A 13804-nucleotide genomic window follows, 5' to 3' on the forward strand; every position below is an offset into this window, starting at 1 on the left:
GAATGACTCTGTATCTTAGTTGTAGCATAGATTATATGACTGTGAGCATCTATCAAAATTCATAGAACTCAAAATTCAAAGGTGAATTTTACTGTATACAAATTACCTCAATATACTGCTAAAAGAAGAGAGAGTTTAAAATGATGATATTCAAACTGCTCTATAAAAGCAATTGTTCTGTCTTAGTTTATGGTATATTTAATCAATGGTTTACTATTTCAGTAGTAGTAGTAGTGTCAGTCACTCAGTTGTGTCTGACTCTTTGCAACCCCATGGACTGTGGCCAGCCAAGCTCCTCTGTCCATGGGATTATCCAGGTAAGAATACTGGAGTGGACTGCCATTCCCTTCTCCAGAGGATCTTCCCGACCCAGGGCTCAAACCCAGGTCTCTTGCATTACAGGCAGATTCTTTACCGTCTGAGCTACAGGGAAGATCCTAAAGCATAGGACTTAAAAGATTTCCACAGTGACACAGTAGTATATATATCAACTTCATTTTACTATTCCATTTCTGTCTCTATTTTTATGAAAAAAGTACATATTGTAAATAAGGATAAAGTTACTGATATTTAATTAATAATGTTTGATGAAAAGTTCTGTCAATAGAAAATTCTGTAACACACGTTTTTAAAAATATAATATGGAAACAGAGTTGAGAAGAATAGTATCTAGAAGATAATTAACACTCAGTACTTCCTTACCGGTGTATCTGGATTTGAAGGAGTCAATGTAGCAAGCAGCATCGTTTTCTTTAATACCCATCTGCTCTCCCAAAGACTTAGCTCCCATTCCATAAATGATTCCATAGCAAATCTGAAAGGAACTCATCATACTTAGTATGTAAATTACAGTTCAAGACCACATAAAATGCAAACCTAATAAGTTCATTAGGATAGAAATTTGCTAAAATTTTCATATTAAGTCAAAGGAATGACTAGATTTGCTTTGATGGGTTAGATACACAGAAGCTGATATAAAGTGAACGCCTCTTCTGCCTTTTAGCAATACTTTTTGAGGTGGTAGAGGAAGAAAAGAATGAGTATGAGTGTGTGTGTGTGTGTGTGTGTGTTAAAAAAACAATTGTTAGTGATTTAAAAGGGAAGATTTATTTTTGGCTGTCATTTATCCAGAAGTCTTCAGGGCAGCTTCCAAATCCTCATAATACTTCATTAACTGCTGCTTATGGAGAAGGGACTGGCAACCCACTTCGGTATTCTTTCCTGGAGAATTTCATGGACACAGGAGCCTAGTGGGCTACAGTCCATGGGGTCAACTAACACTACTACTACTACTACTACTGGCTTCCCTCAAGGCTTTTTCTGACACCAATACAATGGGGAAGAAGACAGGCACTGTTGGAGGAAAGAGACAATTCTAATTCCATGATGGATCTGTTTATTTGACTTTACCCTTTGTTTTTCATTACTTTTGTTATTATAATCACATAATGACTTGCCAGGGACCTGTCCCTCTGCCAGAAGAGATTAATACATCCCCTCCCTAAAGGCCTGCCTCAGGGAACCTTGTTGCTTTGCCTGAAGGTATTAATACATTCCCTCCTTAAGGCTGGCCATTCCAGGGGATATTTGCAAAATAATGGTCTTTACTTCAACTCCTCTCTTTCTATGTTCTATAAAAGAACCTGGGATCAGGACCCCCACAAAATGGTTATTTTGAGACATTAGTCTGCCATTTTCTAGGTCAACCAGCTTTCTGAATAAAAGCATATCCTTGCCTCAAAAAAACAAAAAAACAAAAACCTTCTGCTTAAAGAAATGCCTAGGAGTCAGAAAAGAGAAGTATTATAAACATTGCTCTCCTCACCTTTGAATAGGACTAAGAGCAGAAAGAATAGGTTACAAGGGTTCATAACAGTGAGAATGTCTTTGGAAATAAATATCCTCTTCATCTCACAGCCACCTGAAATCCCACAATTGCAGAATTCATTTGGGTTAAACACAAACTCGAGAAAATTTTGAATAGTGTAGGAAAATGGTCTAAATAGGTCAAAAAGCAAACTAATTTAATAATAAGTATTGCCTGGGTTCAAATCCTAGCTTCCACTATTTAAAAGAGGCCTTGCACAAGCTACCTTGTATCTCCATTTCAACTATAGAATGAGGATAGTGTCAGCTACAAATTGGTACTTGCCAAGCGCATTACCAACAACTAAACAAGGGTGTTTGCCACCTGCCCCTACGGAAATTAAAGCCTGTGTTACTACAGCTGTCAACATCCCTTGAGAGAGTTCAAGGTGGAGAGAGGCATTCTGTGTTCCAGCAAATCTGGTAGGACAGGTATTTAGATAGTTAGATGTTTTTAGGAACAGATTTTATGATCTCAATCCTTACATGTCCTCATATCTAGAAAAGGACTAAATCCCTTCATGGTGAATCATATCCTAGTAATTAGCAGAAAACCTTTTGTAAAATGAGTGCTTAATGGTATTGAACTCCACCTTCACCAAAAACTTACATACTGACATTCCTCCCACTACCTATTTGAAGCAGTCTCTCAGAGCTATCTGAGGTGCTGCCTCCTGGGTGACAGTCCTCATTTTGCCCCAAATAATACTTAACTCACAACTCTCCAAGTTGTGCATCTGTTTTTAGTTGACAATAGTAATACCTACACCAGGAGATTGTTAGGACTGTGCTAAGTAGCTTCAGTTGTGTCCGACTCTGCGATGCTACAGCCTACAGCCCACCAGGTCCCTCTGTCCGTGGGACTCTCCAGGGAAAAATACTGGAGTGGGTTGCTGTGCCCTCCTCCAGGGTGTTAAGATGAGATGAGTTATTACATACATATGTTTAGGACACCATCTGACACAAAGCAAATTCTAAATAAATACTGGTAAATAAAATTTAAAAAGAAAAATTGCAAAAAAAAAAGGATTATCAAAATTTCAAACTACTTTTTTTTTTAAACATCACATTTAGAATGGTTTTATTCCCTCCTGTTTTCTTTTTAGTCTTTTTACACACATTGTAACTCAGATATCGCTTACAACCTTGGCAATGCTGAGATGGTTGAGTGTGTAGTGATTCAAGAAAAAAAAGTGATATAGGATAAATAACTATTAAATCATGCAAGAACTTACTAAATAGAGGCAGCTATTTAGCATCAGTGTATGCATGTTTAGATAGTGGAGTCAGAATGTCTAAGTTCTGGTTTTCTGAACTTATCCTAGCTCTACCACTGATAGCTATGATGTTAAGCAAACTACTATTAATAGCATAACGCCAGAAAGAATGAAGTGACGGAGCCAAAGCAAAAACAACTTCCAATTGTGGATGTGACTGGTGATGGAAGTAAAGTCTGATGTTGTAAAGAGCAATACTGCATAGGAACCTGAAATGTCAGGTCCATGAATCAAGGTAAATTGGAAGTGATCAAACGGGAGATGGAAAGAGTGAACGTTGACATTTTAGGAATCAGTGAACTAAAATGGACTTGTATGGGTGACCTTAACTCAGATGACCATTATATCTACTACTGTGGGCAAGAATCCCTTAGAAGAAATGGAGTAGCCATCACAGTCAACAAAAGAGTCTGAAATGCAGTATGTGGATGAAATCTCAAAAACAAGAGAATGACCTGTTTGTTTCCAAGGTAAACCATTCAATATCACAGTTATCCAAGTCTATGCCCTGACCAGTAATGCTGAAGAAGCTGATGTTGAACAGTTCTATGAAGACCTACAAGACCTTCTAGAACTAACACCCAAAAAAGATGTCCTTTTCATTATAGGGGACTGGAATGCAAAAGTAGGAAGTCAAGAAATACCTGGAGTAATGGGCAAATTTGGCCTTGGAGTACAGAATGAAGCAGGTCAAAGACTAACAGAGGTTTGAGAAGAGAACTCACTGGTCATAGCAAACACCCTCTTCCAACAACACAAGAGAAGACTCTACACATGGACATCACCAGATGGTCAATACCATCAGACTGATTATATTCTTTGCAGCCAAAGATGGAGAAGCTCTATACAGTTGGCAAAAACAAGACTGAAAGCTAACGGTGGCTCAGATCATAAACTCCTTATTGCCAAATTCAGGCTTACATTGAAGAAAGTATGGAAAACCACTAGACCATTCAGGTATGACCTAAATCAAATCCCTTATGACTATACAGTGGAAGTGACAGATAGATTCAAGGGATTAGACCTCATAGGGTGCCTGAAGAACTATGGACGGAGGTTCATGACACTGTACAGGAGGCATCAGGATCATCCCTAAGAAAAAGAAATGCAAAAAGGCAAAATGGTTGTCTGAGGAGGCCTTACAAATAGCTATGAAAAGAAGAGACGTGAAAGGCAAAGGAGAAAAGGAAAGATATACTCATTTGAATGCAGAGTTCCAAAGAATAACAAGGAGAGATAAGAAAGCCCTCCTCAGTGATCAGTGCAAAGAAACAGAGGAAAACAATAGAATGGGAAAGACTAGAGATCTTCAAGAAATTAGAGATACCAAGGGAACTTTTCATGCAAAAATGGACAAAATGAAGGACAGAAGTAGTATTCTCCTAACAGAAGCAGAAGATATTAAGAAGAGGTGGCAAGAATACACAGAAGAACTATACAAAAAAGATCTTCACGACCTGTGGTGTTGGAGAAGACTCCTGAGAGTCCCTTGGACTGCAAGGAGATCCAACCAGTCAATCCTAAAGGAAATCAATCCTAAATATTCATTGGAAGGACAGATGCTGAAGCTGAAACTCCAATACTTTGGCCACCTTATGCGAAGAACTGACTCATTGGAAAAGACCCTGATGCTGGGAAAGATTGAAGGCGGGAGGGAAAGGGGATGACAGAGGATGAGACAGTTGGATGGCATCACTAACTCAATGGACATGAGTTTGAGTTAGCTCCGGGAGTTGGTGGTGGACAGGGAAACCTGGAGTGCTGCGGTCCATGGAGTCGCAAAGAGTTGGACATGACTGAGAGACTGAACTGAACTCCTTGAGGTTGGCTATTCCAGGGGATATTTGCAAGATAATGGTCTTTACTTCAACTCCTCCCCTTCTCTTTTCTATACTATTAATAGCTTTCAATGCCTTGATTTCCTCCAATGTAAAGTGGGAATAATTATAATACCTGTTTCATGAATTTATTATGAGCATTAAATGTTGGAATGTTACCTATTTAACCCAGTTTGATTCTTGCTAAATGCAGAACCCTCGAAAAGATTAGAGAGAACAAAGCTGGCTTTCTAAATAGTGGAATAAACAAGTTTGGTGTTAAACAGGCAGTGGTGAGAAGTGTTTCATACCTGAAGAACCCGTCAAGAATCACAGCTGTGAATAATGAGAAGAGTAAATGTCAAACTAGTAAAGCAGGATCTTAGAGGTGAAAGTGGTATGCCTTTACCCAGCCAACAACTCTGCTCTCTTGAAAAGGCCATCAGAGTTCCCACAGGTCACATGGTAAGGAAGTATCAGTGTTAATTCAGGCTAGAAAATGGTGTGAATGTGGCCTTTCATTTCCCTGTGCCTGACAGTCAAACAGGAGCAGGAACTAATATGGGCTTATTTGAAAGGTCTAAGGGCAGTATGAAATTTCACAAGCAGATCAGCCAACCACCAATGGTCTCAAAATACTAAAAAGCTAATAGTTATTGCCTATAATCCACAGTTCAGTAATATATATTTTTCAAAAAACATTCAGAGAGCACCTTTCTATAAAAGGCACCATGGCTCAAAGTGTGTGAATGCAGAAAGACAAATATATGTATGCTTACAGGCAAGAGATTTGAAACATACATACACACACACACACACACACACACACAGTATCTACCATCACCATCACCATAATATCACTAATGCATATGGCTTTCCCAATACTAAGTAGCTTCAGACTAAGTCTATTGGATTCTTTACATTGACTCTACAAAGGAATATATGAATATCGTGAGACAGGTTCAGATGAATGTCATGAAAAATCCAAACAGGGAGAAATCACTTCTCAAATGCAAATGACTGAGGCAGTTAAAAAAATTTTCTGCATCAGTAAAATTCTCTCCATTTATGTTAAGTATGTTCACTAAAGATTACCTGCTTTGCTTGTTGCCTCAGATTATCCCCAACAGAGTCCAGCTCAATCATCTTCCATTCAGCTGCAATACTCTTGAAAACATCAGCTCCAGTGTTTAGCACTTGAATGAGACGATGATCGTGGGATAAATGAGCCAAGATCCTCAGCTCAAGTTGAGAGTAATCAGCAGCTAATATTAAACCACCTGAAACAAATGATTTTAGGAAAGTTGGCACAAAGACAAAACCAAGTACTGAGCAGGATGACAGAAATTCAGTTCCAACAAAGAACCTTGAGATCATGCATCCAAAAGCTAAAATCTTACTCTTAACTTGACTCAGTTCAGTTCTGTAACATGTAAAAATTTTTTCTGCTTAGCTTTCAAAGGTATGTAATATATATAAAGCCACCTTTGACCTCTGCCCCTCAACCACTGTGGTAGTGCTTTCCTCAGTGTTCCTATAACACTGACATAATATAAATGTCAGAGAGGTTCTTTCATGCCTCTTCCACATAACACTTAGCCACTAGGGACAGGATACTTAATCTTCCTTTGCATTCTATAGAAATACACAGTTCCTGGTACCTAACAGGTCAGAACAAATGGATGTTAACTGAATGAATGAATGAGTGAATAAAGAAACTAGTTCCTAATGTGTGTGCATCTTAAGGGAGCAGGAAAGAAATGTGTACTTTGCTTTAAAAATAGTCGTTCAACAAAAAAGTCAGGCGGTCTGTATGTTCAGAAGAGTTATTAAGGGGATTCAAATAATTTATGTATGGACTAGAAATTTATCTATGGAAAAAACAAATTAAATAAAAGCCAGGTTAAAGAAAAATTAGAAAAATATTTGCAACTGATACCACAAAAGACTCATTGCTATAGTACAAAAAAGAGGTGCAATCAAGAACAAAATATAAATGAGCAGTTCACATAAATAAAAACAAAAGAACCTTAAACATATTAAAGAATGCTTAACTTCATTGACAATAAAAGAAATGCAAATTAAATCTGTAATAAGAAGCAATCTTTTTCTACTTATATTGCAAAAATCCAGAGATTGGACAGCACATTCTGTGGCAAGGCTGTGGAGAAAGAAACATTCATATGCCCCCTCAAAATAACTACACAGCAAGTTTATAACAGTCATAGGAGCTAAACCTATTACTAGAAAAGGGAAATGGAAACAATACTCATAATGTAAATTATGGATGAAGCAGTATAAAATTATTTGAAGCTAGTCTGTGATGTGATGCATATTGTAAACTCCAAAGTATCTAAGATACAGAATTTAAAAGATAGAAATAAAACAATAATAAAAAGTCATTTATAGTTTTTAAAAAAGAATAAAGAACAGATAGAACAAAATACAAATGACAATAGACTTAAATCCAACCATATATCAATACTTACTCTAGATAGTTAACTAAACACTGTATTCAACTGGCAGAGATTTTTCAGGTTAAATCCATATACATTTAAATAACCTTAATTTTTAAATTTTAAACAAAAGCAGTATAAAGTATTGCTGTGTTAAACACAATCTTATCACCTAAGTAAGAATAAATACATACTATGAAATATTATTCAGCCTTAAAAAAGAAAATTCTGACACAAATGCTATAACATGAATACACCTTGAAAACATGCTAAGTGAAATAAGCCTGGCACAAAAGTACAAATATTATATGATTTCATTTATATGAAGTATAGAGAATGATCAAAGTCTAGATAGAATGGTGGTTGCCCTGGGCTATGGTAGTTAGGGGGCAGAGTTATATTTAATGGGTACAGAGTTTCAGTTGGGGAAAATGAAAAGTGCTGGAGATGAATGGTGGTAATGGTTGCACCACAACATGAATGTTCTTAATACCACAGAACTGAAAACTTTAACACAGTTACAATGGTAAAATGATGGTAATCTGTACTTAAAAAGCAAAACTGAAAACTGTCCAATGGCAATAACACTATCATAGACATGATTTTACCCTTAGAATATAAACTTCTGACAGAACTAAATAAATTCAGCTGGTTAACTGCACTCACCCAGACCTGCCAGATGGCAAAAGATAAAAGAGCAAATATGTGTACTAACAGGGCTGATGCTTTGGGAGTTAGATCATGACTTAAAAAGGTTTCGATGATGAGTGCTGAGGAGAGGTCAGACAGAGATAAGACAGCCTTGAAGGCTACCCCATGCAACAGGAAGCAGCAGTGGGGAGAACTGCAGAAGAAACAAAAGAGCAAAACAAGTTAAAAAGAGACCAAAAAAAAAAAAAAAAAGTGCCTTTAGAAGTCAAGGGAGGAGAAAAACTGAGGAAACAGAGGGTTCACAGAATGACAAATGCTGTAGAGAAGTCGAAGAGGATGAGGACTAACAAAATTCATTGGATTCTATAAAAAGGTTGACAGAGACTGAGGATAACATGATTTCAGCAGGATGCTGAGCAAACGCCCCAGAAGTTTCCCACAGAGCAGATCATGAAGACAATTACGAGTGACTGTTACAAATCTGGCAATACAAAAGGCTCCACCAAAGAGAGGAAACAAGGAGGAAACAATGCATTCTTCTGAGTCTTATTCATAATTTGTTTTATCAGTGCTTTGAAAACCATTCCCACAGCAATAAGAAGCTCAAAACCATCATCAGTCTCCTTACCTGTGAAAGGCACAAAGGCATGTCGCATGCTAACTGAGATGGGCATTCCTCTGTCTGAGGCTCTCTCTTCCATCTTTGCCTGGTGCCTGGCATTCATGCCACAGCCCTTCTTTTTTCCTCCTCTGTTGGTGCAAAAAACATCCATCAGTCAGACATGAGGTAGTCTCAAATATATGAAAAGGGTCTGAGCTTTTCAGTAAGTCATTATTTCCATCTAAGAAATGTAAAAGCCTTATTTGAAACCCACTTTAAAGCTTAATAAAGATACTACACCTTGTTCAGGAAACATTCAATTGAACAAGACGTAAGGTATTTCTGTAATAACCTTTCCTACAAACTGCTTCACTCAACTCAATAAATCCCATAGATCGTGTCTAATAGAAATGATCTGTGCTTTTTCTGAGCACATTCATCTGAGCAGATGGAGATGTCAGGAAGGGATATATTTCAGACATTGCTAAACTTGTCCCTTTAATATCTAACAAAGAAGCATACAGTGCTGGTTGATTTAACTAGGCACCCAGGATTTCAGCTTTTTACTGCCAACTAGTTTCTTTATAGACAGACTCAGGATTTGAATGGGTAGTGCTCTGAATAGAAATGTGTATGCCTAGAACAGAAAATTAAACTATTTCATTATTTTACCCAATAGGCTGTTTTTGAGCCATTCATATTCCCAAAAGTATATTAAAACAAATAAAGACATTTGAGCCATTCATATTCCCAAAAGTATATTATCACAAATGAAGACAAATAAGAGTCTACCTGCCCATAGGAAGTAGGCCTTTGCCTAGAGCTTGGGAAGGTGGGCTTTCCTCTACTACTGTTGGCATTTTTATCTCAAAATCTCTTGGTACATTCTGAATATTTGGCTCTATAAAGGTTATTCGTCCTAAAATCAAGCAGAATGAAGACATAAAATTAGAGAGGTTAAAAAAAAAAAAAAAAACTTAGAGGGGTAAGGGAGGAGGGGAAATCTGACATTTATTTTAACAAAAATACTATTTCTGAATTATCCTAAAATCCATGCTCTATTATTTTAAAACTAAAGAACAATCTCAATGTAAGTGAATATATGAATCATCTATAATACAGTGTTTTGTATTAACTTCTACAGAAACAATCCCATGATAAGAAGTAATATGATAAATCATACTATTCCCACACTAAAACAAGTACCAGAAGTTAGCACTATAAAACACTAGCAGTTACACTCATGAGTAAAAGACAAATCAAATGGGTCTGAAGCAGAAGGGCAGCTGAGTCCTGAGCAGGGACGGCTGGGGCCCCAGGAGCTAACTGAGGCAGGAGACAGGGCAGCCGTGAGGGACGGTGAGCACAGCCCGACATTCTAGACACCACCTGGCCAGTTCTCCTGCTCCTCCTTCTCACCTATCACAAGAATCAATGGCAGATAGCACTGACATGGCTAGAAACCAGAATCAGGTGGCTAATAAATTTTCTAGGAAACAGAAACCAATTTGATTTAATGCTTGTGGCTTTATTTTCCCCTAAATATTTTACATTTTATTTATCTACTTATTGGATGAATTTTCCAAAAACACAAGTGTTGTTCAAAAAATTTGGGTAATTGTTACCACTGTTTTTATAATACACATATAGTGAGATAAAAATTCTGTTTTATGATACTCTTCATTGTAACAGGCTCTCTACCAGTTTCTGTATATAATTGCATCTTCTTTTGATGAATCAGACATTTTAAGTATCTCAGATACAGTTTTACTGAATAAACTCTTAATATTATGCCCTTGTTATTTAATTTTAGCAAAAATTAGTGCTCAATTAATGGTAGATATTAACATACTTATTAGCATTAAATGGCCTATTCAATTTTACAAAGCTAACAAGTAGTACCAGCCCACTCCAGTACTCTTGCCTGGAAAATCCCATGGATGGAAGAGCCTGGTAGGCTGCAGTCCATGGGGTTGCTACAAGTCAGACACGACTTCACTTTCACTTTCCTTTTCCCTTTCATGCACTGGCAAAGGAAATGGCAACCCACTCCAGTGTTCTTGCCTGGAGAATCCCAGGGACAGGGGAGCCTGGTGGGCAGCCGTCTATGGGGTCGCACAGAGTCAGACATGACTGAAGTGTCCTAGCAGCAGCAGCAATAAGTAGCACAGGAAAGAATCCAAGTCTCTTTCTACCTTCTTTTCTATGATAATATTCTTTTTAAGTACACTGTCTTCTTTTCTATGATAATACTTAATATTCAGGTCTAGTGTTTTAATTAATGAGGTAGAACTGGTAGACAAATAAAATGGCAAAAATAAATTACAAGACATGAACAGTTTCACGGAGATGAATTCTATAATGATAGACTTTACTAACATAAGCTTCTATTTCTAAAATATTCTTTAAGTGCAGGCACAGTATAATGAAAACCAATCAGAAAAACAAGGAATTGATTTTCTGCTTTATAAGCAACAAATAAATTTGCTTTGAAAACTCTCGGTTAACTTTGTTTCTTTACCAACAAGGATTTATTTTACATAAGTTTATAGCATTAGCATATGTTTCAAAATGAAATTTAAAACAGTGCAAGAAACAGGCAGAAGCACCAAGAAGTTAGCTAAATAGGGAAGAAGAGAAAGAGAAATTGTTTAGAACAGAGACTAAGCAAGCAGAGAGAAAAGCAGCTCCTGATGGTGCCCTTAGTCTCAATAACAACAACTGATAATATACCCTGCACTATTCTAAATACTTTACATATACTGGCCTATTTAATCCCCAGGATCACCCAGTGAGGTAGGACTCTCATTATTTTGTTTCATACATGTGGAAACTTAGGCACTGAGAGGTTAAGTACCTTGACTAAAGATTCAAAGCACCAAGATTCAAACCTTGTGAAAATGTGGTATCAAAGTCCACATTCCACACCACCAAACTAAAATGCCTCCTCTATGAAGGAGATAATGCTGCCCTTTCTTCGACTGCACACTGCATTTTGGCAAATATGTAGAGTTGTACACTACCTAGAAAAAGAAAGTTTTTTTGCTTCATGAGATTACATGCATACTTATCCCAAGAGAGACACACAATGGACTCTACCGCTTTCTTCTCTTGATTAAATAAAATAAGACACTCCTTCTTATACAAATGCCACACAGCCCTACATAGATTCAACCTGGAGAGATTCCTAGGTGATTCAGGAGAGGGCTGGGACTAAAGTCAGATAAGATCATTAATTCAAATAAAGATTTAATTCCTGGGTATACTCACATCCAATCTCAGACATCCAAGTTATTCTATAGAGTACTTGAAAGAAGGAACTATATCTTTAGGCTAAATTTCATCTCTTTATCTAGGTAATATCCATCCATGCTTTGGATGCAGTACTGGGCTTCCTAGGTGGCACAAGTGGTAAAGGACCCGCCTGCCAATGCAGGAGACATGGGTGCCAACCCTGGGTTGGGAAGAGCCCCTGGAGGAAGAAATGGCAACCCACTCCATCATTCTTGCCTGGAAAATTCAATGAACAGAGGAGCCTGGCAGGCCGCAGGCCACAGAATCACAAGGAGTCAGACACGACTAAAGCAACTTAGCAATCACATGTCTTTCATGTTTATAAAACTTCACCGAATCCAATGATGAACACTTGAATTCTTTGGTCATCATAAACAAATATTACATAAGAATATTTTTTGCAAACCTGGATATTATCCACATTAAGATTTCTCATTACCTGTAGCAGTGTGTGATTGTGATACAGGATAGATTCTTTCCATTCCAAGAAAAGGATTCAGACGTTTTTCCCGCTGCAGGGGAAAAACCACTTTGGTAATAGCATTAGTGATTCTTCTCCACTCTAAGATCAAGTCTGGTAAAGGATGTAATGCCCTTAATTTATTTAAAACATCCTGCCAAAAAAATTATAATAAAGTAAGATCAGACTCTTGTCCAAATTCCATAGCAAACTAGAATCTCTTTTAAGCAAAAATTACAGTCTCAAAATTAAATTTGGTAACTCCTGTATCTAACTCAACTTTACTATTATAAAATTACTTTTTTTTTAGAAATCACCATAATGATAAATCCACAATAACTATAGATTATTAAATGTAAATATGTTAATGTTGAGTGATATCAATTTAAAACTTAGCAAAGTAGCTGCTTCCCACCCCCTACCCAAGTGTTTACCTCATCTTTTTTCTTTACATTTTCCTCCTCCATTGCTCATGTGATTATAAGTTTCCTAGCTGCTTTTTTTTTTTTTTTGCCATAATACTTTCATGGATTTTGTATCAAGGAAATCTATTTTTAAAACTTTGAATTTTCTATGCTACAGAGTTTCAATGAACCATTAACAAAAAAAACTTGTGAGATAAAAGGGTAATGCAATCAAATAAGTTTTGCTACAGAATGAAGCTATGGAAACTTCCCCGGGGGAGGCAAGTCATAGTTAATAATATTATGGTCAAAATTCTACAGAATGTGACTTTCCTAGCAATCCAATAGTTAAGACTCTACACTTTCAATGCAGGGGTCACAGGTTCGATCCCTGGTTTCCAGGGAACTAAGACCCCATGAGAAATGCAAGGTTGGGGGAGGAATCTATATAGGATGGCAACTTGGACTGGTCTCTCCATGTGGCTGTACTTTCAATTCTTATTTTCCACTGATAAGTCATTTAGTAAAAATGTAAAATTAAGCCTTTTCTCTCTTTTGGCCCATGCATACAGTTTCCGTGAGTTGTGATTAAATTTTACTTTGAAATTAACAGATTATATTCTCAAAATAAATTCATGGAAAACTTACTATTTTGCTCTGGAATTAAAAAAAAAATTTATATTAACTTTATTTTTTAAATTCTTCCATACCTTTGTTCATGTTCAATTAACTACAAAAACTATATTCTGCAGTCTGAGAGTAGGGCATCTCGGTCCAAGAGTAGTGCATATCATTAATTAAATATGTCTATATAGGCCTGAATTTACAAACTTTTATATACTCTTTTAATGATAGGAAGGACATACTCTTAAGTCAGATTATGATCCAGATTTTCCATTCTGGAATGTCTCCACAGTGTGTGTGGGCAGCTGAACCAGAAATCAATTTGTTTGTCTAGATAAGTTCAAATGGTGGACT

General features: G+C 36.9%; 1 protein-coding gene across 3 annotated transcripts in view; it reads right to left on the reverse strand.

Moving 5' to 3' along the window:
* The window catches only part of POLQ (DNA polymerase theta), a 110159-nt gene that overhangs the window by 18148 nt on the left and 78207 nt on the right, over positions 1-13804 (reverse strand). For 2 of the 3 annotated variants that reach the window (XM_020894162.2, XM_070466029.1), the window contains 5 exons: positions 12402-12576; positions 9461-9587; positions 8696-8817; positions 6056-6240; positions 703-814 (listed from right to left, as the gene is read on the reverse strand). In XM_020894162.2, the coding sequence (XP_020749821.2) occupies positions 703-814; positions 6056-6240; positions 8696-8817; positions 9461-9587; positions 12402-12576 (721 nt within the window). Of the gene's footprint in view, positions 1-702; positions 815-6055; positions 6241-8695; positions 8818-9460; positions 9588-12401; positions 12577-13804 lie in introns of those variants that run through there. The other variant, XM_020894164.2, reaches the window with a different exon arrangement.

Source organism: Odocoileus virginianus, chromosome 4 (genome assembly GCF_023699985.2).
Source record: "Odocoileus virginianus isolate 20LAN1187 ecotype Illinois chromosome 4, Ovbor_1.2, whole genome shotgun sequence".
NCBI classification, from domain to species: Eukaryota; Metazoa; Chordata; class Mammalia; order Artiodactyla; family Cervidae; genus Odocoileus; species Odocoileus virginianus.